The sequence below is a fragment of the Elgaria multicarinata genome, chromosome 2, assembly GCF_023053635.1.
Source record: "Elgaria multicarinata webbii isolate HBS135686 ecotype San Diego chromosome 2, rElgMul1.1.pri, whole genome shotgun sequence".
In the NCBI taxonomy this organism is placed as follows: Eukaryota; Metazoa; Chordata; class Lepidosauria; order Squamata; family Anguidae; genus Elgaria; species Elgaria multicarinata.
The window spans coordinates 53,066,683-53,093,861 of NC_086172.1; the positions used below are offsets into that span (position 1 = coordinate 53,066,683).

Consider the following 27,179-nt stretch of genomic DNA (forward strand, 5'->3'; position numbering starts at 1 on the left):
CATTTTATGGTCAAGCATGTATCACCAGTGAGGTAACATTACAGTTCTAATCTTCCAGGGGTTACATTTTGCTTCTCTTCTGCTGTGTCTGTTTTCTTTGCAGTACAAATACAAACTAGGCTATGAGCAGGACAAGGGTAAGCTTGTTGGCTTCCGCAGCCTTCAAGATGATCCAAAGCTTGTCCATTATATGCAAGTAGCTAAGATGCAGTCCGATCGTGAGTACAGAAAAGCCTACGAAACCAGCAAGACCAGGTACAACACACCTGCAGATACTTTCAGTGTCATGGCTGCCAAGGAAGCACAAGCAAATATCACCAACATCAACTACAAAAGGCTCATTCACAAATATATCCTCCTGCCAGACTCCGTAAATGTGGAATTGGCCAGAAACATGAATCGGATTCAAAGTGATGTAAGATCCCGCTTTCTCTTTTTTTTCTATCAGTTAATGGATACTGTCACTAGACGTCTTTATGTAGATGTTTGTGTTGCTGCAACAAAGAGCTGTTGAGCTGCAGCTGTGTTTTATTCTTCTCCACCTGCAGCATGAATACAAGCAAGATTACAATGAATGGTACAAAGGGCTTGGTTGGAGCCCAATGGGGTCACTGGATGTTGAAAAGTCTAAGAAAGCCACAGAAATTGCCAGTGATTCAAAGTACCGTCAGCATCCAAGCCGTTACCCATTTAAGAAGCTGATGGACTCTATGGATATAGAACTCGCAAAGCATAATGCTGGTGTTATGAATAAGGTAACTGTTGCTACCCAGTGTAAAAATAGCCCATCGTAGCTATCAATACACTTCACTTTCCTCTTTCCACCATGGTTTGTGCTTCAGCAGCTATATAGGGTTGAATCCTATGTTAGTTCTACTTAGAGCAAGCCCGTTAAAATGAATGGGACTTAAGTAAAACTAACATTGGATGCAACCCATAGAATTTATACACTGTATGCTACTTACATTGTGATGGGGATGTTGGAAAGCACATCACCGACAAAACGTTTGAAGTAAATCCAAACATTTTCACAGGATGTAACTGCTAGGTAGCTAATTTCTCAAGTGGCTGATATCTTTAATATTTCTGTTCTCCATTAGACTTTATTTACTGCTAATTTTCAACTTTCTGCCATGCTCTGGTATTATCAAAAAGAAACTAGAATAGGTCTATGCAGATGAAGATGTGAGGCAGTGCATGGAGGGACAAGTTTAATTCTTAATGGCTGAACAGTCATCACAATGCCCAAATGTACCCCTTTACTTTCTCCAGTGCAATAGAAGTCCTACACTTGGGAATAATTGTTGGAAGAGTACCCTCCACCCCTGGCAGTGGGGTGGCCTTGCCATCAGTGACAGGGAGCCTGGGTGGTGGTGGTGCAGTGCGTTGCACAGTGCATAACACAGACACAGTACATTTCCAATAGTGTTTGACATGTACAAGGGCTTCCTATGCACAGACACTGCACACACACTTAATTCAGTATTAAAATCACTCTGCAAATATTTGTATATTAATGTATCTATCCATATTGCATGTGAAAAAAGCACAACTCTGCTGATTTATCTTGTATTGTTTCCCCCTCCCCCCCAACTCCAAAGCATGCGTATATAGAGGCATGGGAGAAAGATAAGACGACAATTCATGTGATGCCAGATACACCGGATATTATGCAGGCCAAAGCAAACAAGTTTAATTACAGCCAGGTAAAGATATGTGTAACAGTGTGTGTTGTCTTGATTAATATATTGATTATATTCCTTTTCTCAAAAGGAGTCCTAAATATGTTGGTATTTAGTGTTGGTTGTTTTGTTGGGGTGTGTGTGGTTTGGTTACAAACATCAGCTAATTACTGAGGCCACGTGATTTGGCTCGTCAGAAACTTATGATGTTGTGTGTCAATAAGATCAGTTCTTGGAAAGGACTGTGATTGCACTCCGAGTGATTCATACGTTCTGGTGTTGTCAGATGAAGTTTAAAATGGTACCTTCCATCCATTACAAGTCCTTTTATTTTAGTAGAGCTTATGCATGGTAGATTGTACCATCTGAAAACATGAAACACACCAGTGACCTCCTTACATAATAGTGATGTTGGATATATAAATGAGTCTGGATACGAAAATCCTCTATCACTATTCTCTTGGAAGGAAGTCCCATTGATTTCAATGGAATTTATTTTCATGTAAGAGCATTTAGAATTGTAACGTTATTATGATTCTGCATCAGTGGGCATTTAGATATTACTCTGGAGTAAGAACACGTGATGGTGCAGAAAATGCATTTGTGCTTTTGTGAACCTGAAGTGGCTGTTTTAGAATAAGATAAATCTGAAAAATTCTAATACAAAAGTGATAACTGCTGGTTAATTTTAGCAGCTTTACTTTAAATATGTTTGCCACATTCTTAATTTATTTATTTATTTATTTGATTTCATTTCTATACCGCCCAATAGCCGAAGCTCTCTGGGCGGTTTTCAAAATTAAGACAATTCAAGTATAAAACAGCAGTATAAAACCATAATATAATATACAATATAAAAGCACAAACAAGATAAAAACAGCAGCAATGCAAAAATACAAATTTAAAATACAAATTTAAAACAGCAAGTACAAATTAATTTATAGACTGTTAAAATACTGGGAGAATAAAAAGGTCTTCACCTGGCATCTAAAAGAATATAATGTAGGTGCCAAGCGAACCTCCTTTGGGAGCTCATTCCACAGCCGTGGTGCCACAGCAGAGAAGGCCCTCCTCCTGGTAGCCACCTGCCTCACTTCCTTTGGCAGGGGCTCACGGAGAAGGACCCCTGAGGATGACTTTATGGTCCGGGCAGGTACATATGGAAGGAGGCGTTCCTTCAGATAGCCTGGCCCCAAGCCGCTTAGGGCTTTAAATGTTAATACCAGCACTTTGAATTGTGCCCGGACCTGCACTGGCAGCCAATGAAGCTGGAAAAGGACTGGCATGATGTGGTCTCGTCGGCCAGTACCTGTTAGTAACTGTGCCATTGCAATGGCCACTTTACAGAGTTTTCATAAGGGAAGACTCTGTCCCTGATATATGCTTTAGGAATGCATTTTTGATTTACTAGAAAGTCTGTTAGATTTGACATCGCTGTTCATCCAAAGTGAAATGTGAAACAAATTGGATGATTCCTTTTCAGAAAAATGCAGAATTTTGAGGGGAGCCAAGAGTCGTATCCGACGGTGGCACAGCACTTCTTGATGATGAGCTAGTATAAATGTTGATGACATTGCCCTAGCATAAACATTGAGCTATGCAACATCATGAGTGTTTGCTACTGCAAAGGGAAAAAGTGGTGATTTGCTGCTGAAATGTGCTGCCCCCACCCCATCTCAGCAGCAAACCACCACTTTTCCCTCTTCTCATTAGCAAGTCCCAATGACATTATGTTATCATCGGTTTATGCTAGTGCAACGTCATTAGCGCTAGCACTGTGACACCACTGGATACTACGCCAAGACTTGCGCTAATATTAGCAAACTTTTTTTCAAGAGGTACTGCACCTCTCTGGAACATCACCAAATTTCATCTAAAGTAAAATTTGAAGCAGATTTAGTTCTTCCTCCTTAAATGAAAGTGAAATTTTGAGGAAAGCCAAGAATTGTAGTAATGTAGTTTCATGTTTTCAGATGGCACAATTGTAGTAATACCATTTCTCAGAGACTTTTGGCACATTCCTAAATGATTCCCAGATATATTTATTTTCTGTTATATTTTGTTGTGCATAGTTTTGTATTGTTTTATCTTGTATGCTGCCTTGAGAGGGTTGTATCCTTAAAGGCAGACTAGAAAATCATTTAAATAAATAATTAATTTACTCAAAATGAAACTTGGATCAAATGTTAGGATTGCTCCATAGGCAATACCAGCATTGAGGTAAAATGGGTGCACTTTATTTTGACCCCTGTTTCAGCAATAGATTTGTGTGTTTGTGCGTGTGTGTGTGTTTTTGTGGTGGTGGTGGTGTGTTCTGCAAAATAGGGCAACAATTTTAATCAGAGTTAAGGCATGAATCATTGGCCCTACTCTGTTTTTGGCTTTATGACATCACCTTAGCTATGTGATCCATAACTGGCAGGGTCACATAGCCAGCAAGAGTAATAATTCTTTTTTAAGAAAAATTGCCCCCAAAACTACCGCGAAGAGGGACAGTGAACAGGAGTGAGAACCACTGCAATAACAATTATGATGATGATGAGGTTTAGGGACATCTTTCAAAGAGCACCAGAAATATGCAGCCATGAAAATTAACCTCAGCGCTGGTTGTAACAGCAGAGGACATGATTTGAAGGAAGCGAAAAGGGCTTCCAATGATCTGTGTGAAATACCTTGTACGAGGGTCCGTTACCCCTAAGCAAGGTGGAACAAATGTCTGTCTGTTGTGCATTGACTTTTTCTTTCTTTTTCTTTTTCATATTAGAAATTGTACAAACTTGGATGGGAAGAAATGTTAAAGAAAGGTTATGATCTCACTGCTGAAGCCATTTCAGTAAAAGCAGCTAAAGCATCGAGAGACATTGCTAGTGATGTAAGCAACATTGTGCATTCTGTATTCTATATATTTTATGCATTCGTCCAAACTCCCCGGGGCTCAGCCCATATAAGTTAGTTGGAACTTATATCGTACTTGTGCAAGACAGGAGAGTGCTTCTGTCCATGTGCAGAGTGGTTCCTCCCTCTGTCAAGTTACCATAGCTAATCCCCATCTAGGATTCAGTATTGGGGTTTCTAGGTACCTTTGAACCCTGTCATCTCTTATTTTAAGAATTAAACTTTACACACTCTTAAACCTCCATCCGACAAGCGTTTTATTATTATTATTATTTATTTATATAGCACCATCAATGTACCTCGTTACTGGGCACTCGCGGAGTTTGCTCAGGTCCCTCACATGACATCGTCTGCCTCCCGCACACCTTCTGCCCCTTCTGGCCCTCTTTCCACAACAAAAAAATTCCTTGTTAAGTCCGATGTTTTTTTAAACTCGGAATCGCTCCTCTCTCCTGCTGTGTGCAGGAGAAACAGCGCCATTAGAACAGTGGACTCAATGGGCCTCGTGCTCATTCTGTTCTTCCTCTTTTAACTGAGGAATGAAAACACGGGCGGAGAAGCAAAGGTAGGGAGCGTGTTAACCCCCAATGTGATGGAGCTTTTAGAATTTTATTCATCCCTATTCAGCTCTGCTCCACCAGGCAATTCATTCTCATGATGTGAATGCCAGTACAGATCAGGCAAGGGGCCTGTAATTCTTTCTTTCATTAGACAGTGAGCTCCTACGTACTCTATTTCACTGTAGTGTTTCCATAAGCTTAGCACTGATAGACTAATAATTATATTTAGTGAATTTCTTTTTTTCTTTAGTAATTGTGTTGTACCTTTATGTAAGTTGTTGTTGTTGTTGCCTTTAAACTTTATTGCAGACCAAAACAAAATGTCATAATAGATCGATCTGCACAGTATTCCTGATTTTTTTAAACCTATCTTTGCATTAAATATTCTTTATAATTTTAGTACAAATACAAAGATGGATATCGCAAGCAGCTTGGACACCACATTGGAGCTCGCAGCATACAGGATGACCCTAAACTTGTGCATTCTATGAATGTAGCCAAGATGCAGAGTGAGAGGGAATATAAGAAAGACTTTGAGAAATGGAAGACCAAATATACCACCCCTGTGGATATGCTGGGGGTTTTATTGGCCAAGAATTGCCAGAAACTGGTCAGCGATATTGATTACCGTAATTACCTGCACCAATGGACATGTCTGCCAGATCAGAATGATATCATCCAAGCTAAGAAAGCATACGAATTGCAAAGTGATGTAAGTCGTATTTATAAACCACATCTTTCTTTTCGTTTGGAAAACTGTATTGATAGCAAAAACAAATTGCAAGCTTCTTATCGCCTCTGCTCATGATGCTCCTTAAAGTACCTGCTTCTTGCCCTTCATGGTGGTCTTCTTATTAATCTCCATGTTTTGACATGGCTTTTCTTTTCCATTGCTCTTTTTCTTTATCTGGGTGTTCCTGATCTTTGAGACCCAACATGCTTCCTCTGTCTCCCTCGCTTTTATTTAACTCCTTGGGGACTATCCAGTACTGACCTTGTGCTAATGCAATGCGAAGCTTATACTAAATAGTTCAACTGGAAAATAGCCTCCAAAATGCTTCTAGAATGGGGTCAGTGGAACTTGTGGAAGAGAGTTTGTCCCATCCCAGAAGCACTAGTTTCCAAGGTTGCACTATGAAGTGCCATTTGTTTTTAACTGTGTATATTTATTGTTCTATACTGTATGTTTTTATCTGTACGCCGCCCTGAGATCTTAGTGATACAGAGCGGGATATAAATATTTTAAATAAATCAAATAAATAAATAAGTGCTAGCAGTCATGCCTGTTAGTGCAGCATGATTAGTGCTGGTGAACTGCCAGGACTGGATACTGACCCTCATGGTTTTTTTTCTCCTCTTCATTTTTTGGCTCCAATTATTTTCCTTTATTTTAATCTTCTTTCAGATCTAATTTTAATCATCAAAGCCACTTTTCTAAGTTTTGAAGCACTTTTAAATCAGTGTTTCCCATTCTTGCACTCCACTGCTGCACCATTTCTCTCAGTGTGTAAGCCTTTATTAAGGACCTTGCTCTTGTCTTAAACTTTGTAGGAGTTTGTATAGTCAAGCCAAATTATTAGAGGAACCTAAACCAGAGAGGCATGATCAATGTATGACAACAGAATGTGTATAGAACTATAGGGCAGAAAGTAAAATCATCTTCAGAGGCCTTAGTCCTACTGAGTGGTTGGCACTCACTGTGTTTTCTTTCTTGCTAGAATGCATATAAATCAGATCTTGAGTGGCTTAAAGGTGTTGGATGGAATTCGTTCGGGTCTCTAGAGTCAGAAAAGAACAAGAAAGCTTCTGAAATTCTGAGTGAGAAGAGCTATCGTCAGCATCCGGACACTATTAAATTCACAAGTATCCCTGACTCAATGGAGGTGGTTCTGGCAAAAGAAAATTCCAAGCATAGGAGTGATGTAAGTGTTCTCAAAGAAGGGAGCTTTCAGATGGTGGTCTCCAACCACTACTCATTTACAGCTTTTGTGATGTAACCTACATGCAAGATTCCTATTGACTATCCACAGTATTGTTGATATATGGTGCTTTTCCTCTCTGTATATTGCACTGTATTTTGTACAGACAGGTAGGTAGAGCAAGTCTGGATGTTGCTGGGATCGACTTTATTGTTGCTCTCACTCCCACTCCCACTGCCTAGTTCTATGTCCCTCCCTGTGCATGTTCTCAGGTTTAGGTGTACAACAGAGTGTGCACAACTTTTTTGTTTCCACCCCGGAAGCAAAGTTCCAGAAGTTCAAAATACTCAGTGGTTTCCTTTAATGCACACTTTCTGCAGCATAATTCAAAATGATCTGATATTTCCACCCCTACGTTTCCCACCCCCTCACAAGTAGACAGCATACGGCCCACTCTGGATCAAGACCAAGCATGAGGATGTGTGTGTGTGTGTGTGTGTGTGTAACTTATCGGTTTACTCTCCACTGCAGACTATTCCAGATCTGTCCCTGTATTGAACCTTTGCAAGGAAAAGAAACCTCCCATTTCCTTTAATCAGGAATTTTCAAGTCCCCCTTCATGGAAATAGCTAGATTGGGACCACTCTGGATCAGACTATAGCATGGAGCAGAAGGAGAACCCCCCTGCTGTCACACCAAGGTCCTGATTTGGATCAGGACTGCGTTTTCTTTTCTGCACAACAGAAGGCTCTCCCTCCTGCCTGCCTTTGAAGAGAAAATGCTGCCATCCCTCACCACACCTTATTTTGCACAGTTCTCTTGCTCGAACGTGATGACATGTAATCAAAGATGCTCTCACACTGAATTAAGCAGCCAACCATTAGCTGCAGAAGCAGCAGTGGCTGCATGGAGAAGGAGAAGATGACTTCTTTAGTTACACAGCGGCATCATTGGAGGAGTGAGGAGGTGCAGGGGGAACTACTCCGAAAGCTCCTTTTTCATACCAAAAATGTGAAAAACTTGTGAAAATCTGGTTGCTTTAGGATTTTATTAAACCTTAAACACAAACATCCCTATTCGTTCATGTTTGCTCTTTGAAGACTGCAGAGAGCAACTTCGAAAGGGAGATACAGTATATTGCAGTATCCCCAGCATTTTGGGGGTGGATTTTACACTGTGACCATTCTAATATAGCTTCTTTAGATAGAATCCATCAATGACCAACAAGTCATTTTCATAAAATATAAAACGTTGGGTCTAGAGGTGCAATTTTGAGGGTGGAAGACTTTGCAAGACTTTCCCTAGGTTAGTGAAAGACACTTATCTGACAAAAGAGAACTGAAACCTAGCACTGGGCTTTTGCTAGATCAAAGTATCGTGAAATCTGCTGTGCGTGGTCTTGGATATCTTTGCAAGATGAAGGATAGCACAAGCATATGGCACAACTTGCACTAGCAGATGGTGTTGCACAATCTCTTGAGCAAGCTTTTACCCAGCATTTCAATATGTGCACTTGTGCTACATTTGCATAGTGCAACATTTTCCTCCAGCTCTTGCACAACAGTCTGCAATTCTTCCTGCCGATGTGTCTTTGGATCCAACCCATAATGATTTACCTAACATTTCTCATTGGCTAGATCAGTGGTCTTTAACTGGTGGGTCACAAGATCAGTCCACATGGGTCACGGCAAAGCTGTTGCTGCCATGTTGGGCAATTGTGAAAGTGGGTCCCATGTTGCAGGTTGGGAGTCTGAGGTGGGTCTTGGGTCTGGACCAGTTGAAGACTGTTTGGCTAGAAGTACTTTTGCACTCTGTTGTGGAAGTTGCTATTGCATAGTGTTGACCCTCAGTGCTATTGACCCTCAGTCCTATTCACTCTCTTTTCATTCCTTCTAGAGACTTTATAGAGAAGCTTGGGACAAGGATAAGACTCAGATTCATATCATGCCTGACACCCCTGAAATTGTGTTGTCCAGAGCCAACTTACTTAACACAAGTGATGTAAGTCTGACATTAGACTGCACAAGAAAATGTCTGTTGTTGAACTGCCTCTTTGTGCTGGAATGTAATTGTTACTAACCTTCCAGTGTTTCTCTCATTAGAAACTCTACAAGTTAGGTTTTGAAGAACTGAGGAAGAAAGGCTATGACCTTCCACCTGATGCCATACCAATCAAGGCAGCAAAAGCATCTAGAGATATTGCCAGTGAAGTAAGTAATTTCATTCACTTTTTTTTTACAGCAAATGTTATTTGTTAAGTCTTCCTTGATTTGGCACTCAGTTAAAATAATTTCTGTGCTCTTTCTAAGGTGTGTGTGTGTGTGTGTGTGTGTGTGCGCGCACACATGCACACACACATGTGTGTGTGCACACACACATGCACACATGCACACATACCCACACTTTAAAATTTTGTTGTATTTACCAACTAAACTTTTATAAAAATGATAATGAATTAGTTCCCATGAGGCTTCCCAACAATGAATTTAGTGCTTTGTCTTTGATCTGTATCCCTAATAAAATAGTAAAATAAAATATGATAGCTGAAATCAATTATGATGTGATTTGAAAACATCTACATATAAAATATCATCCACAAGTGGAAAAATTAGATTTTGGACATGCATAAATTACTGTAAACAAAAAACTGAGTTTAACTTTGACTTGTTAAAAATCATAAATAGCTGAATGTAAACTCTGTTGTAAATTAGAATGCTACCTCAAATCAGCATTGACACACTTCATTGTTACAGTCCTTTTATGGATGAAACTAAAATTATTAAGGGTGCAGTCCTATGTATGTTTAGTTGTAGGACTTCTTTCTGCCTAAACATGCATTGGATTGCACCCTAAATTCCGCTGATTATAAAATTATTCATTAAATCATTAATATAAAATAAAATGGAGTTCCTTTTAGTTCATATGTGTGAACCGACTCCGGAGGAAATGCTTTGATTTTTCACAATATTAGAATTAACTATTCCTTGGATTGACAAGTCAAAATGATAGCCTTGATCCCACAAACACTTTAATGAGTATTGGGGATGCCCAAGCATTTAATCAGAAACATCACTTATATAAATTAAGCTATTAAAAAAATACTTCTGTGGTAAGACTTTGATTAAACCTAATTTATTTATTTATTTTATTTATTACACTTATATACCACTCCCATAGCCAGGGCTCTCTGGGCGGTTTACAGAAATTCTAAAATTGAGGTAAAAACAAGTATACAAAATTTAAAACTCTAAAACACAGAACATACACACATAAAGCATTAAAAACCAATTAAAAACTAAACATGTGGGTAATTAGGATGTGCCGCCATATGCCTGGGCAAAGAGGAAAGTCTTAACCTGGCGCCGGAAAGATAGCAGCGTTGGTGCCAGGCGAGCCTCATCAGGGAGATCATTCCACAGTCTGGGGGCCACCACCGAAAAGGCCCTATCCCTTGTTGCCACACTCCGAGCCTCTCTCGGAGTAGGCACCCGGAGGAGGACCTTAGATGTTGAACGTAGTGACCGGGTATATTCACGTCAGGAGAGGTGTTCCGTCAGGTATTGTGGTCCCAAGCCGTGTAAGGCTTTATAGGTCAAAACCAGCACCTTGAATTGGGCTCGGAAACATACAGGCAGCCAGTGCAAGCGGACCAGAGCAGGTGTTATATGGTCGAACCTTCTGGTTCCTGAAACCATTGAACACATTTAGTTTCACCACCACAAGAGGGAAAGGCAACCAATTACAGTTGCCGGACTGCACACTTTGTAAATACCAATGAAACTGGATGACAATCAACATTTTTTTTTAAAAAAAAATAGTTATGTGTGAAATTAGGGGGAAATTTATCTTCTTTTTTCCACAGTACAAATACAAAGATGGATATCGCAAGCAGCTTGGCCACCACGTGGGAGCCCGCAGCATACAGGATGACCCCAAACTTGTGCATTCTATGAATGTGGCCAAGATGCAGAGTGAGAGGGAATACAAGAAAGACTTTGAGAAATGGAAGACCAAGTATAACAGTCCTGTGGATATGCTGGGGATCTTGCTGGCTAAGAACTGCCAGAAACTGGTCAGCGATGTTGATTACCGCAATTACCTGCACCAGTGGACATGTCTGCCAGATCAGAATGATGTCATCCATGCTAGAAAGGCCTATGAGCTACAGAGTGATGTAAGTATCTTTTTTAAAAAAATATCTGTAACCCTTAAGCGGTGCCAGTGGTAGCTGAAGCTGACTGTAATTTTTTTGTTTTGTTCAGAAGCTGACTATCTCTAAACACAACCGTTGGAGATCATTCAATTGTTTTAGATGATGGTTATTTTCATGCACTTTGTCAAGGAACAAGTTGTTAGATTTTACGATTCAGAAATGCTCACATAGTGCTGACCCCTGAAGTGGAGAAGGAAATCCACTGAAGTGAATGATGAAATCCACATGTACCGAAATTCTATTTTGTGCGTCATAGGAGCTCATACAGGGTACCAATATGGGGCAACAATGGTAGAACAGAGATGTCCCGATAAGAGGGAATGAGCAGGTCATTAAGACATTTCAGCTGTTACCCTTGGAACAGATTAGATGCTGCCTAAGTAGTGTTGGGTCTGAGCATAATTGTGTTGCTAAGAAAGCCCTATTGCACAATTGGAACGATGTACTTCCTTGGTCTAATCCAGTAAATAAGTACATCAATAAACTATCTGGATAATCCTTTTAAGCAGAAGAGAAGCTGTGGTTTCTATAAAGCAGAAATGTCCATATTGAGAAATATTATATGAAAACCTGGTAAGCCGAGTAAAATGCTAACATCAGTTCTTATTTGTTTAATCTATGCTAATGTTAATTAATGGTCTCTTTAGTTGATGCGGTTTATAATTTATGGAGGCAAAAATTCTTAGTGGTGTTGGAATAGCATAATGATGTTATATTCTCTACCATTTTTAACAGAATGCGTATAAATCAGATCTTGAATGGCTGAAGGGCATTGGCTGGATTCCAAGTGGTTCCTTGGAAGCTGAGAAGAACAAAAGAGCCTCCGCAATCTTGAGTGACCATCTATATAGACAACATCCTGACACTCTCAAATTTACTAGTCCTATTGATTCCATGCCTATGGCTTTGGCAAAACATAACTCTGAAATTATGAACCATGTGAGTTTGATTCATGTCTCATTCCTTAAAAGGAACAACAACAACAACAACTACTACTACTACTACTACTACTACTACTACTCATTGGGCAAATGAGGCAGATTTGATTTATTCATTCCTTTTATTAACCTAGAAGGGAGGGGGGAAACCCAAAATAGTCCCAAAAGAACTCAGTAGCACAGAATGTTGAGGGACTGAGAGGTGGTAGTGGGGAATCTGACAACCATTGTGAGGAGTGGAAAAGAGAAAAGAATGGAATAGCTAGAAAGGGTTGAGGGAGGAAAAAACATAGAGATATATAAAGGGTAGAAAGTATCTTTGCATTATCTAGATAGGATATTCACTGGTCCCAATGAGAAATATTTTAAAATGTCCCCAGAGACCAGAGAGTGGCCCATAGAGATCAATGGAGAAATAGTTGAATGTAGCTGGGATTTAGCATAAGTGTATCCAACCTGCCAAAAACAAAACAAAACAAAATGAAGTCACACTCACACACACACACAGAGCAAAATAAAAAATAGGCCAATGGAATGCTACTGATTGTTGAAGAGTGAATTGGTGATGCGAATAAATGGAATAGAGTAGATTGAACCCTGGAAAGAATAACTGAATTATGAGTTCTGTTGTGATGTTTTAATTGTCTCCGGGAGCAGCAGAACTTTTAAGACAGTTGATGTATTTCATACTGGTTCAACCAGCATAATATATTGCTATTTTTAATAACTGCTTTGTTCATCAAATAATGTATTTACTGGTTGTTGTTTTTAGCGCACGTATATTGATGCTTGGAATAAGGATAAAATCAGCATCCACATTATGCCAGATACTCCTGAAATTCTACTGTCACAGCAGAACAAAATCAACTATAGCGAAGTAAGTGGACCTCTTTAAAAATCTGAGGTAGAAAAGAAAATTAGAAGAGAAGAAAGGTACTCTCTTAGATACTAAAGCAATCTTTACAATTCTTTTAGAAATTATACAAACTTTCATTGGAAGAGGCCAGGAAGAAGGGTTATGATCTTCGAGTGGATGCAATTCCAATCAAGGCTGCTAAAGCTTCCAGAGATATTGCAAGCGAGGTAAGTAGTTCTGGTTTTAAGTCAGATGTTCTCACGTCACAGGAAATACACTTTCCACTTCCTTTCCACTATTACCTAACAACTCTAGTCTTTTCTATGGATCACTTACAGCAAGGATGGGATTTTTTAAGGATTTGTTGGAAGATGACTCAAAGGTTGTGATATGTGAGTGAAGCTATCATTTAGTACAACCGATACAGCTAAACTTGATTGTGTGTTTTTAATAGGTTTAGATGGACTGAATGGTTCTCCCTCCTCAATGATATTAATATTTTGAGTAAATTGGGCATCAAGTGGAAAAGGCCTAGGGTTTCCCAGGTGCAAAATGTGTTGTTGTTAGCAAGATTGATTATTTCAGATAAAATGATTGAACTAGTTACCTAGATTCACATCAAATGGCAACTGCAAAAAGTCAGTGTGCATATTAGCGAGCATATTGCTCATCTGAATCCATTTAAACAAAGGGCTCCATCCAACGAGGATTTTATTGCACACTCATTACTGGGCACTCACAGATTTTTCGCAGGTCCCTCACACAATGTCGTCTGCCTCCTGCATGCCTTCTGCCCCTTCTGGCCTTCCTTGCACCACAAGAAAAAACACAGAAAGTCTGAAATATTTTTAAAACCAGAAGTTGCTGCTCTCTCCTGCTATGTTCAGGAGAATCAGCGTGATTAGAATGACTGACTGAATGGGCCTCTTGCTCATTGTTTACTTCCTGTTTTGAAACAGGAAGTAACTGAGCAATGAAACCAGGAGCGAAAAAGCAATGGTAGGGAGCGTGTTTTCCCACCTGTGATGGAGCCCAAAGGCACAGCTTTTGGTCAGTCCATATTGACTCTTATCATTCTGCAAGGTTTTTGTGATCACTGAACACATGTGCTGAAACCACATGTTTGCCACTTGAATAGGAACTCTGTAGTTGAAAATTGGCTGAAATCCACCAAATCAAGGCCAGATCATAGTAGAAGCACCATTTTATGATCTTATACAAAAAATTACTTATTATTCACTCTTCTGGGTAGAAAATTAATAGTGTGCACGTCCTTTTAGTTTAGTACAAATACAAAGAAAGCCATCACAAGCAGCTTGTTTTGTGAGAAACCATTTAGTCTAGAATCTAGACCATAACCTCAACTTCTGAATTACTGTCCAATAAAAAGTTATGTTTTAATCTGCTTATTATTCTTACCAACAGTATAAATACAAGGAAGGCTATCGCAAACAGCTTGGGCACCATATTGGAGCACGCAGCGTACAGGATGACCCTAAACTTGTGCATTCTATGAATGTCGGCAAGATGCAGAGTGAGAGGGAATATAAAAAAGACTTTGAGAAATGGAAGACCAAATATACCACTCCTGTGGATATGCTGGGGATCTTGCTGGCCAAAAATTGCCAGAAACTGGTCAGTGAGGTCGACTACCGCAATCACCTGCACCAGTGGACATGTCTGCCAGATCAGAATGATGTCATCCATGCTAGAAAGGCTTATGAACTACAGAGCGATGTGAGTATTGAAGTGGGACTAATTCAAATTTATTAGGGATGAAAAGTAAAGAACAAATAACTTGCTTCTTTGGGAAGTATGCAAGATTTGGTCTATCCTTTTGTTTGTTGAAATGTTTCCAAGACTATCTAAGAGGAGCCAGATATTTTCTCTTTTGAGCAAATGGCTTATGTGACCTACGAATTTCCCCTCAACACAAAGCAAAGCTACATAACCCAATGTTATAGGAGCTAAGTGCAGTTCTTAGAATGAGAGAGAAAATGCTTTGTGAGCTATTTGGGATACTGGACTATAAATCCTCATTAAAGAACTTATTAATGTGCTTGTTCACAGAACTGCTACAAGGCAGACCTTGAGTGGATGAAAGGCATTGGTTGGGTCCCTATTGGTTCACTGGATGTCACAAAAGCGAAGAGGGCTGGAGAGATCCTAAGTGAAAAGCTGTATCGTCAGCCACCGAACCAATTCAAGTTTACCAGTTTGACAGATTCTCTAGAAATGGCTTTGGCCAAGCATAATGCAGAAACAATGAATAAGGTGAGCAAACAAATGAGCAAACAAAAATCATGCATCCTGGAACAGGAAAAAGGGGAGACAAATGTTGTTCCTCCCTCCCTCCCTCCTGGACTGCTGGCATGAGTCTTAGCAGGACTTTGGAAGAGGTTGCTCATCCGCCTTTGGATTTCTCTGCCACCACCAGTAGGGTTGCTGTGGTCATGTTCTCCAGCACAGCCTTCTTTTATTAGCATCCGTACCTGGTGCAATGTTCCTCCTTAGAGTGGAGGGAGGGAGAAACAAGGGACCATAAGATGGTTCAATTCCGTTGGCTTTTTTCCTTACTTGAATTTGTTGTTGTTGCAGCGTTTGTACACTGAAGCATGGAATAACGACAAGATTCAAATCCACATCATGCCCGACACCCCTGAAATCACATTGGCCAGACAAAACAAGATCAACTACAGTGAGGTGAGCTAACTCAAGGTGAATTAAACTTTGATTATCAGATGAGACCACTGTGCAAAGAAGAAGATTTGAAAATGGATACTGTTGTTGTTTTTATACTGTTTTTATGTTTTTAAATTTTTTTGTGTACTTTTAATGTTTACTATTTTTAATTGTTGTAAACCGCCCAGAGAGCTTCGGCTGGGGGGCGGTATATAAATGTAATAAAATAAATAAATAAATAAATAAATAAATAATAAATAAGATTTGATTATGGAAGAAGAGGTTATCATCCAGTGATACCTGTTAATGATAATTTTTGGCTGGCTTAAGGTGTGTCAGCCAGGTTGTCAGCATTCAATCCAGGCTCTGTAGTAGCTACTTCTTTAATAGCTGTTCAAATTATCAGCCATTCACAGGTGATAATGTTTAGGTTAATGTCATAAGAAGTCACACCTGCTAATTTCTGCATATCAAATGTCAAAACTTCGCTGAAACAAGAGGCCAGTTATCAACCACGGCATAGTTAAGAAGGGACACAGCAAGATCAATGAGGGATGGGACTTTGAGGAGGGGGCAGGGCCTACAAAGAAGGGCCAGTGGGCCAGACAGAGATGCTCTGCAGCCAGAGCTGACTGATGGTTTGCCTGTTCCCCAGCCATAGTCTAAAATTCCTGTGTCAGACAATCACTGGGCAGCCACTTTTTCTCTCACTTACCAAATAGATGACCATTTAGTGATATACAACTTGCTCTGGGATTGGAGGAGGAGAGAACTCATTTCCACCAGTCCTAAGGCAAGCCTTTAGCCTGGTCAAAGGAGTTCTTCTGGGTTCATCATCAGAGGAAAGTGCTTACCCCTACAATGACAGTTTGAACACTCAGCTGGCTATGGAGTTCCATGTAGATGAGGAGATAAATGCACTTTCCTTCTGCATCCTAAGTGCCACAGGAAGCTCAGTCCTCAGCCTGATCACTCTGTTTCATCCATGGCATCTCAGAGAAAACTATTGGGAAGTGGGAGGCTAAGGGATATTCAGTTGATTCTGGTGATATAATGGCTGGAACACCTGAATAGGTGTGGTATCATCTCTGAACAAAATACTTCTACCCCTGTGTCTTACCAAAATTACTTTGAAAAGTTCATATAATAATACTTCTAGTTCTACATTCTACCTGTCTATTCAGCCTCCCTCACAAAGGAAGGAAGGAAACATTTAATCTTCATTTATAACTGTATTTCAATTAATCTCCTTCTCTTTTTAAAAGAGTCTTTATAAACTTTCCCTGGAAGAGGCGAGGAAGAGAGGCTATGATTTGCGAATTGATGCAATTCCAATCCAAGCTGCCAAGGCATCAAGAAATATTGCCAGTGATGTGAGTAGTGATTTTGTTCACTCTAAAATGAGTTCTTCCTTATGGAAAAGGTTCCACATGAACAGTTAGATCTCAACTACAGTATATATACAAGGAAGTCTTCCCTCTTAAGTTTAATGGGACTTAAACTTACATCTCAATTATGTACATCAGCCTTCCCCAACCTGGTTCTCCAAATGTGTTGGACTACATTTCCCATCATTTCCCCAATGGCCATGTTGGCTGACAATGATGGGAGTTGTAGTCCATCACATCTGGAGGGCTGCTAAAGCTTTCAGAGATACAAATACAAATAAAGCCATCACAAGCAGCATGTTTTGTGAGAACCCACTTAATCCAGCATGTAGACTTCACTTTAACCTCAACTTTTGAATCACTGTCTAAATAAAAAGTCATGTTTTAATCTGCTTATTATTCTTGCCAACAGTATAAATACAAGGAAGGCTATCGCAAACAGCTTGGGCACCACGTTGGAGCACGTAGTGTCCAGGATGACCCTAAACTTGTGCATTCTATGAATGTAGCCAAGATGCAGAGTGAGAGGGAATATAAGAAAGACTTTGAGAAATGGAAGACCAAATATACCACTCCTGTGGATATGCTGGGGATCTTGCTGGCCAAGAATTGCCAGAAACTGGTCAGTGAGGTCGACTACCGCAATTACCTGCACCAGTGGACGTGTCTGCCAGATCAGAATGACGTCATTCAAGCTAGAAAGGCCTATGAGCTACAGAGTGATGTGAGTACCATTTATGTTAGGACCAAACTAGACATGACAGGGGCAGCCACATTTGTTTACTCACCTGTCTGTCCCAAATATGTATCAAATGGTGGGAATCTATTCTTTTACACCCAAAGGGGCACATACTGTAGGTAAGTGGAACTGAATCTTCCCCTTCCCCCACATTGTTCTATTCCCTTCCCCTGTTCCTATTCCAAAAGTGTTCAGTTTCACATCTCAAATTTGGAACATATGAAGTAGCAGCACAAGCAAATAGCAGAGGAACAGCTCCATCACAAATTGCTGCCATACTGTGTGTCTACTGTGTCTGTGTGTCTGTGTAAAGTATGACGTAAATTACACACACACACACACACACACACACACACGATTACCCTAATCTAAAGAGCCACCAGGCCCCTCTGAGGCTTTGGGCTTTTTCTGCTTGTTTTCCATCTCAAACAACATCTTTTCGCGTGTGGACACTTTGAAAGCAGTGTTTCTGCTCCTTCACAAAATGAAGTCAAAGTTCCTCCACTCATGGGGCCATTCCCAGGATTGTGGCGTGTGTTCCCTCAGCATTACCACGTATGATTAAAGTGATGGTTGGCTAGAGTGCTAAGTTGTCTTCTTCTCGATTTTCGTGTTCACAGAATTGCTACAAGGCAGACCTTGAGTGGATGAAAGGCATTGGTTGGGTCCCCATTGGTTCACTGGATGTTGAAAAAGCCAAGAAGGCCGGAGAGATCCTAAGCGAAAAGCTATATCGTCAGCCACCGGACAAATTCAAGTTTACCAGTGTGACAGATTCTCTAGAAATGGCTTTAGCGAAGCATAATGCAGAAACAATGAATAAGGTGAGCACCAATTACGTATCTCAATTACTGGAGATAATCACAGCAATCTTGTGAGGTAGGGCTAGGCTGAGAGATAATTATTGGCCAAGGGTCACTCAGTGACCTTCATGACTGAGTGAAGTTTTGAACCTGATATTTTCTAGCCCTAGCTCACTGCCCTAACTGCTATAGTACACTGGCTCTAATATTTTCTCCCAGTAAGCCATTTGAATTTGATTTCACAGGAGGCCCGCTTTGTAAAAACATTAAGATTACTGAATGATTGTTGTTATATCAGCTAACTCTTGTGCTTATGCTATTCCACAGCGCTTGTATACTGAAGCTTGGGATAAAGACAAGATTACAATCCATGTTATGCCAGACACTCCTGAAATCGTGCTATCAAAACTCAACAAACTAAACTATAGTGAGGTGAGTATCAGGATGAACAAAAGAGCTCTACCAAACATACCAAGAAAGATGGTGCCTGTTCCAGCCAATCCCAAGCAATGCCATAGTATCACTATGGTATGTTGGGTTCAGTTGCCTCAGTTGCCCTGGAAGTTTTTTTGTCAATGCAGCACAGCCAAGTTCTGAACTGCACCCCAGGAAATTAAGAGAAATTTTATATATTTGCAACTTGAAAGAAGTCAGTTTGGATAACGCTGAAGTAAAAAATGTCCTTCTTTCTCACAGAAATTGTACAAACTGGCTATGGAGGAATCAAAGAAGGAAGGCTATGACCTGCGTGTGGATGCTATCCCAATTCAAGCTGCCAAGGCATCCAGAAATATTGCCAGCGATGTATGTAGCCATTTGGTTCCGTATATAGCAATAATTTTTGCTTTTAAAAACAGTGCAAATTGTAGGCTGTGTTCTAAAGAATGAGTAAACTGCTCTGCATATAATGCCTGTGAACGAAGGTACTTGACTGAGAATTTCTATGATGATTTAATTTTATTTATTTTATTTATTTTATTTATTACATTTCTATACCGCCCAATAGCCGGAGCTCTCTGGGCGGTTCATTTATTAAAAGACTAATTCATCCTGTGAGTTAGGGGAATGAAATACAGCAGTATGATTCTTTATCCCCAGTAAGGAGAGAGTATAGAAAAAATAATGCCAGAGAAAATGCATGATTAGTATCATAAATATTGAAAGGCTGCAAATTGCCGGTTGATAGGGAGTGTCATCAGATGAGCATTTTATCGCACACTCACTACTGCCCAATTACGGATGTCCGCATGTCCTTTAGACGACATTGTCTGCCTCCTGCACCCCTCCTGCTTCTTCCGTTTATTTTTCTGTTGCAAAATAGACCCCTTTTAATCCGTCTTTCTTTTAAAATGGAATGTGCCGCCATTTCCTGCTGTATGCTGGAAAAGAGGTGCAATACAAATACCCCTTGAATGAGCCACATATTTGTTGCTGCTTCCTCTTTCTCTCCCCATGTAAAGAGACCGTCACTATTGTAGGGCAGCAGCAGGAGGACATAGCTACGGTAGGGAAATGGGAAAATCCACCTATCTGATGACGCTCATAGGCTTGAGAAGTGAAGGAAGCTCCAAAGCATATTTTTAAAATGGTATAAACACTGGAGAATAAATACAGATGTGTTAATGTAGATTGGGATCTAAAGAACTATGCAACTAGTTCTGTACATACAGAAGGCTGTGGTGCTCTGGTCTATGAAAGCCCCCCACCCACTCCAGTGCCATTTAACAAAGTACTTCTAAAACTGTGGGAACTTGTGGGGGTATGGAGTTAAAAAACAACCCACCAAGACCTTGGGACTGCCTAAAATAGGTCTTTGAATCCCATCCATAGAAGTATATATGCTTGACGAAAGAAACATTCTTTGCCAAAAGAGAACTTTTGTAAACCACCCAGAGAGCTTCGGCTATGGGGCGGTATATAAATGCAATAAATAAATATGTATAATCAACGAGAAATGAAGGGGAGAACATAGATGGCAAAAGATAGAAAAAGAAACCGGAGATAATGTCTAGCTGGGAAAAATAGTGTAACAATCTCCTCCAAATTAGGATCTTCTGAAGGACTGACACTTTACTTAGGAATAGTAAGGATGGAGAAGAACCAAATTAAATGAGGCAAATCACTAGAAACAAATAGCAATATGTGAAGGTGATGTGTGAAACCATTTTCATGAACTAAACATTTTGATCCATATCCTTGGGAAGGAATCATGGACCACTTACCATAATCCTAGTTCTCACTCCTATAGAGTTAGCCCACAAGGAGGGTTTTTTCTAATGCAGTTACTTGATTAAGTACTCTTCTGGGTAGTTGACTTACACATTGGCATTTATTTCAGTACAAATATAAGGAAGGCTATCGCAAGCAACTTGGACACCATGTGGGAGCACGCAGCGTAGAGGATGACCCTAAAATTATGCATTCTATGAATGTAGCCAAGATGCAGAGTGAGAGGGAATACAAGAAAGACTTTGAGAAATGGAAGACCAAGTATTCCTCCCCTGTGGATATGCTGGGGATCTTGCTGGCTAAGAATTGCCAGAAACTGGTCAGCGATATCGACTACCGCAATTACCTGCACCAGTGGACATGTCTGCCAGATCAGAATGATGTCATTCAAGCTAGAAAGGCCTATGAACTACAGAGTGATGTGAGTATGATGCGCAAAATACATACAGCAAATGAATATGTGGAATTTAATGGAACAGATTGTATCCCATTGGTTTCCTTCTGCTGACGGAATGTCTTTAATGTAGCAGAGGCTTCCGTCAGTGGAATGGGGTGGGCAGACATCTCTGTAGTTTCCACACTCACACATACATGGAGTTCCATGACACCTCCCATTCTGTTCCAAAGGCTTACTCAAGCCTCTGGAACAGATTTTGGTGAGTGATGAAAGACTGCAGGAAGAGTAGATGAATATTGCCTCCCTCTCCATTCCACTGATGGAAGCTTTGCTAGGTCAAGGAGCATCAATGGAGGGACACCGATTGGATATAACCTAATGTGTCATAGGATCACATCACACATGCATAAATCAGGCATCACAGATTAATCATCACAATTAGAACTTTTTTATCATCTAGTGTCAACTCCAGCACATTACTTTTGGGTGGAGACTGTTCATATATTCAACTGAGGCCTTAGCTAGACCTAAGGTTTATTCCGGGATTGTCCCGCCAGGGTCATCCCTGTTCATGTAAATGACACACAGGATATCCTGGGAGCAGGCAGAGATGATCCCAGAATAAACCTTAGGTCTAGCTAAGGCCTGAGAGTCATCCTGTAATAAGTAAAGATGAATGGGTTACGGATTTTCTTTTTAATTGGGACATACTCTTAATCCAATTTTTAAAAGCATGCAAAATATTTTTATTATGAAAATGTCAATTGTGTGGTTAGATAATTGTGCATTCTAAAATAAAAAAAATCAAAGCAGTTTTATGAACAGAATTTTAAAATCATGTTTAATTTTATAACTCACACACACACACTTTTAGGAATTCTAACCTTTTGATTTCCATTCTGCTACAGAATTCAGGAAATATTTAGTTGTGGCAGTAGTAGTTAGAGGGTGGTTGTAACTGCTAGTAATGTTCCTTGAGTATGCATAATATATTATTTATTTGTGCTTTATAACTTGTCAATGTTATTTCAAGCAACTGAAACTTGAAATTAGATGATTTGTAAGTTGAATCTAGTAGGTTTGGAATTCCTGAATGTATAACAAGCCCTGACTCTGACCCAACAAACTTTAATATTTTTGTAATTCAAACTGAGGTTATTTATTAATTAAGTGCTGTTTTGCACCTAATTAAGCCCATCTTTGTGGGCTGCATCTTTGTGGGCATGATTCAGCAGCCAAAGTCGGCTATCTCCTCCTCGATGGGGTCTGGAATGGGCCAAGTCCTGTGATTTTGTAGCTCCTTAGGCTTGTTCTGCTTCTGTAGTCACTGCCTTCACCTGTGGCTCCAGGTCAATTTTACTATTGTAAACAAATCACATTAACACCCAATCAGAGAAGGAATGCATTTGGATGTATGATGTCATGTTGCACTGGGCAGAAAACAACACCATATTGTGCGTGTCACGTTCCCAAGATACATTTTGGTGATGCACATGGGCAAAACTTAGAAACTACTTTGAAATCCCCATAAAGACAGAGAACTTTCATTGTCATTTATAAACTTTGATTCCTAACATGGGAAGCCAATTGTGAATTGTGAAAGGATCAGTTTGTCCATTATTGTTTGGAACCCAGACACTGTTTCCCCAAAGTTGTTGCATCGTATATGAACTTGATATCTTCTCTAAATGCCTCCCAAATCTCTATTTATTTTTCAGACTCTTTACAAATCAGATCTGGAATGGCTGAAAGGCATTGGGTGGATTCCTTCTGGATCCTTAGAAATTGAGAAGGTGAAGAGAGCTGGAGAAATCCTAAGTGACAGGAAATACCGGCAACCACCTGATCAAATGAAGTTTACCAGCATCACAGATTCTTTGGAGATGGAGTTGGCAAAACATAATGCTGAGACCATGAACAAGGTGAGGTTTCTGCTGAGGCATTACTAGGTTTGTGCTGTTCTCATTTGCTTAGAGAACAACAGAAATCAACAATGCCAAACAGAATACCATTTTTAAACTCAATATTCATGTCATTTTGCTGCCATCCATGTCCTTTTGTTTTCTTAGCTGCTATTTCCTGTTGATGCCATTTCCCTTCTTTTCCCTTTCCCTTGCAAGTTGCTTCACTTGTCCTTTCTGGCATAAATCCAGTTGGCTGTGACAACCCATGTGGTTTTCTTTTACAAACGTCCATGACTTCAAAATAACATGGGGGTATCACAACTAGTAGGAATAAAGGGCAATGAGGACAAGGAATGTGAGGACAAGAAAGAAGGAAAATTGAACTAAGAAGAATAGAACTGAAAGATTCAGAATGCATTCAAAACACATAGCAAAAAAAACCAAAACCAGGAGGCATTTTTGGCACTCAAAAGAACATGAAAACAAACAAGCAAAAGAAGTAGCTTTTTGAAGTGTGCACCAAAGACAAGAATTGGTTTGGAAAGTGGGCTGATTAGACTTGGACCTCTTTGGATATGACTTGCTTTGCTTTGGGTGCAAAGTGGAACCTTGCTTTAGAAAACCGAAGACTTTCTGTCTCCTCGACCCAATCTACACCAAGCAGGATATAACACTTTTAAAACGTTATGAAAACGGTATAAGTAATGTGTCCTGGGCCTGAACAGTTGTCATGACCATTATAAACCATTATAAGCAGTAGTGTAGATCCTGCCCTAGTTGGTATACTGAGGGAAATGAACAAACTGCTATACTTTCTTTACTTTTTGACAGAATTGGATGAAAATTACAGGCACATAGCCCTTTCTGAGTGGATGAAGCGAATTTCAGGCATATAGGTTCAGGGGCTTTTGTGCTTGGTGTCTTTCCAGTTTGAATGGTTGCTTCAACTTTTTTAGTTTACTTCTTCAAGTTCTTCCTTTAAAGATGACCTAAAATAATTTAAAATTGAATAATTAATTTTCTTGGCAGAATTGGATGAAACTTTTAGGCATAGTTTCCCCTTCTGAGGGGATAAACCTGACAGACATTCTGACAGGGGAGTCTTTAAATTCTTAGAGAAAATGTTTTTGCTTATGTCCTTGTGTATTTTGTGGGAAACATATATCGTGGAAATGCCCCTAGTTAAGTAATCTGCAAAAAATATATATGTAGGGGTTTATATTTAAATAACATTTTGGGGAGTTATGAATACAGTAGCACTAGCATCAGTTTCTTCTGTTTATATGCTAAAACTGCATGCCTTAAGAGAAAATATTAACATTTTCCCCTGCTTCCCCATAGCGGTTATACACTGGAGCCTGGGATGCTGATAAAACAACCATTCATGTCATGCCGGATACTCCAGAGATTATGCTGGCAAAGGCAAACTCAGCCAATATTAGCCATGTAAGAGCATGTTTAAAGAATATTCTTTTAAAAATCTGAATTTGTAATAATTTAGGGATTATTTTCACTTCCCAAATACAATTTCTAAGAACCATAATACACAATTTTAAAAGTGTCAGCTTAAATTATATGTCAGTGAATTTATATTCATGTACTTTTCATCACCCTCTATATAGAGACTTTACATCCAAGGATGGGAAGAGGCTAAGAAGAAAGGATATGACCTGAGAGCTGATGCAATTCCAATTAAATCTGCAAAAGCATCAAGAGATATAGCTAGTGATGTAAGTAGATGCAACAATGTCAGACTCTACTAAAAATGCAAGTACATACCCTTGTACTGAGGCATATATTAGGCATTGACCTTTGTAAACCACCCAAAGTGCTTAGGTTATGATACTGTATAGAGATGATGATGATGATGATGATGACGACGACAACAACAACAACAATAACAATAACCAGAAACAAACTTGGAAAATGCCGATCATAAAATATACAGAACAATTCATGCAGACAAGACAATACCTTGCAAACAACCAGACATAACAGTTATAGACAAAAAAAAATACATACCTCATCAACATAACAATACCTAATGACAAAAATGTTGTAGGAAAAGAGAGAAAAGTATACATCACTGGTCATGGAAGTTAAAGAACTCTGGCAACAGGAAAAGGTCACAATTATTCCATTAATTATTCACTGGCATCACACCAAAAAACTATACATAAAACCTTCAGAAACTGGGCATAGCAAAATATATCCACACCAGCATCCAGAATGCAGTCATACTTAAAACATGCTCAATAGTCAGGAAATTCCTGAATCAGTAAAAGACAGCATGACCTGGCAAAGCCCATCATGTCCGTCTGAAAAACCCGCCACGAGTGAGAAAACAGAGATAATAATAATAATAAAGTCCTCTTCTTACACAGCAGAGATGGATTTGTTTTGGCACATTGTGCTAACCTGGGGCTCATTTAAATTTTGGTTGGGTTAGAAAACTGTTCCAAAAACTGCATGTGTAAATTGCTTGTGCTGTTTCATGGAGGCTGAAACAGTTTGAAATTTTACCAATTTGAGCTTTAATTGTTTTAATATCCTTAGTTTTGTTTTCATTATTAACTATCTTTTGAAGTAATATTTGGAATAGCTCTAAAGTTTGTCATTTCTCTCTTCTAGTATCAATACAAACTAGCATATGAGAAGCAGAGAGGGCACTGTGTTGGGTTCCGAAGCGTTGAAGATGATCCCAAGATGATGTGTTCTATAAATGCAGCCAAGATTCAGAGTGACAGGTTGTACAAGCAAGACTTTGAGAAGTGGAAAACAAAGATCCATAGCCCTGTTGACATGCTGTCAATCTTGTTGGCTAAGAACTGTCAGAAGTTGGTCAGTGATGTGGATTATCGCCGATACTTGCATGAATGGACGTGCCTGCCAGACCAGAATGATGTCATTCAGGCGAAGAAAGCATATGAACTACAGAGTGATGTATGTAAAAGCAAATGTGAAATGATTGTGTCTGTGGGAGGGGAACCATAGTTCAGTTGTAGACCACATACATTGCATGCAGAAGATCCCAGGTTCAGTTTTTGACTGAGGTGCTGGTGAAGTGTTGCCAGTCACAGTTGTGGCTAAGATGAACAAATAGTGTATCTGGTGTAAAGACAGCTTCCTATGTCCTGGTAATTTACTGAATGGGATTTGTAGTCCTAAACACAATGACTAGGGGTTGATTAAGCCGCATTAAGTTCAGTGGGACTTTTGAGTCAATATGTTTAGGACTTTACTGGTAGAGTAATAGGGCCTGGTAGTAGGGTTGTAGTAATATCTAGTCTTTGCATGTACATGAAATAGTTCAGATACATGGGAGTGTGAGGTGGTGGACACTGATAAGAACTAGAAAGGTTTTTAGTGAAGAATCTATGATTAGGAGTTCGGCTTAGAGTTGGTTGGCCAGATCCAATGCCCCCTATATGTTCTGGCTGCCCCATTTACTAGACGAAAGTTCAAATAGGTGTTGAAATCATAGTAGGCAAAGGAGTTTGAATGAAAGCTTTCACTCCCACAAAGGACAATTAGCTTAGATGACTTCCTACTCACCCTCGAGTACAGATTTTAACTTAGAATCATAGAATAGTAGAATTGGAAGGCGCCTATAAGGCCATCGAGTCCAACCCCCTGCTCATTAGAGGAATCCACCTTAAAGCATACCTGTCCAGCTGCCTCTTGAATGCCTCTAATGTGGGAGAGCCCACTACCTCCCTGGGTAATTGTTTCCATTGTCATACTAATCTAACAGTCAGGAAGTTTTTTCTGATGTCCAGCCAGAATCTGGCTTTCTGTAACTTGAGCCCATTATTCCGTGTCCTGTACTCTGGGAGGATCAGGAAGAGTTCCTGGCCCTCCTCTCTGTGACAACCTTTCAAGTACTTGAAGAGTGTTATCATGTCTCTTTTCAGTCTTCTCTTCTCAAGGTTAAATATGCCTAGTTAGGAAATACATATTTCTTCTTTTTCACA

The 27,179-nt window shown here is 39.8% G+C and overlaps 1 protein-coding gene across 1 annotated transcript in view; it reads left to right on the forward strand.

Moving 5' to 3' along the window:
- Window positions 1–27,179, forward strand: part of NEB (nebulin) — a 214,789-nt gene that overhangs the window by 66,904 nt on the left and 120,706 nt on the right. Inside the window, exons 55-79 of the mRNA XM_063116557.1 lie at window positions 104–415; window positions 549–755; window positions 1,602–1,706; window positions 4,447–4,554; window positions 5,538–5,849; window positions 6,856–7,059; window positions 8,953–9,057; window positions 9,159–9,266; window positions 10,919–11,230; window positions 12,005–12,208; window positions 12,980–13,084; window positions 13,183–13,290; window positions 14,489–14,800; window positions 15,134–15,337; window positions 15,662–15,766; window positions 17,011–17,118; window positions 17,546–17,857; window positions 18,493–18,696; window positions 19,003–19,107; window positions 19,372–19,479; window positions 21,014–21,325; window positions 23,020–23,223; window positions 24,547–24,651; window positions 24,828–24,935; window positions 25,837–26,148. Of these exons, the coding sequence (XP_062972627.1) occupies window positions 104–415; window positions 549–755; window positions 1,602–1,706; window positions 4,447–4,554; window positions 5,538–5,849; window positions 6,856–7,059; window positions 8,953–9,057; window positions 9,159–9,266; window positions 10,919–11,230; window positions 12,005–12,208; window positions 12,980–13,084; window positions 13,183–13,290; window positions 14,489–14,800; window positions 15,134–15,337; window positions 15,662–15,766; window positions 17,011–17,118; window positions 17,546–17,857; window positions 18,493–18,696; window positions 19,003–19,107; window positions 19,372–19,479; window positions 21,014–21,325; window positions 23,020–23,223; window positions 24,547–24,651; window positions 24,828–24,935; window positions 25,837–26,148 (4,689 nt within the window). The remainder of the gene's footprint in view (window positions 1–103; window positions 416–548; window positions 756–1,601; window positions 1,707–4,446; window positions 4,555–5,537; window positions 5,850–6,855; window positions 7,060–8,952; window positions 9,058–9,158; window positions 9,267–10,918; window positions 11,231–12,004; window positions 12,209–12,979; window positions 13,085–13,182; window positions 13,291–14,488; window positions 14,801–15,133; window positions 15,338–15,661; window positions 15,767–17,010; window positions 17,119–17,545; window positions 17,858–18,492; window positions 18,697–19,002; window positions 19,108–19,371; window positions 19,480–21,013; window positions 21,326–23,019; window positions 23,224–24,546; window positions 24,652–24,827; window positions 24,936–25,836; window positions 26,149–27,179) is intronic.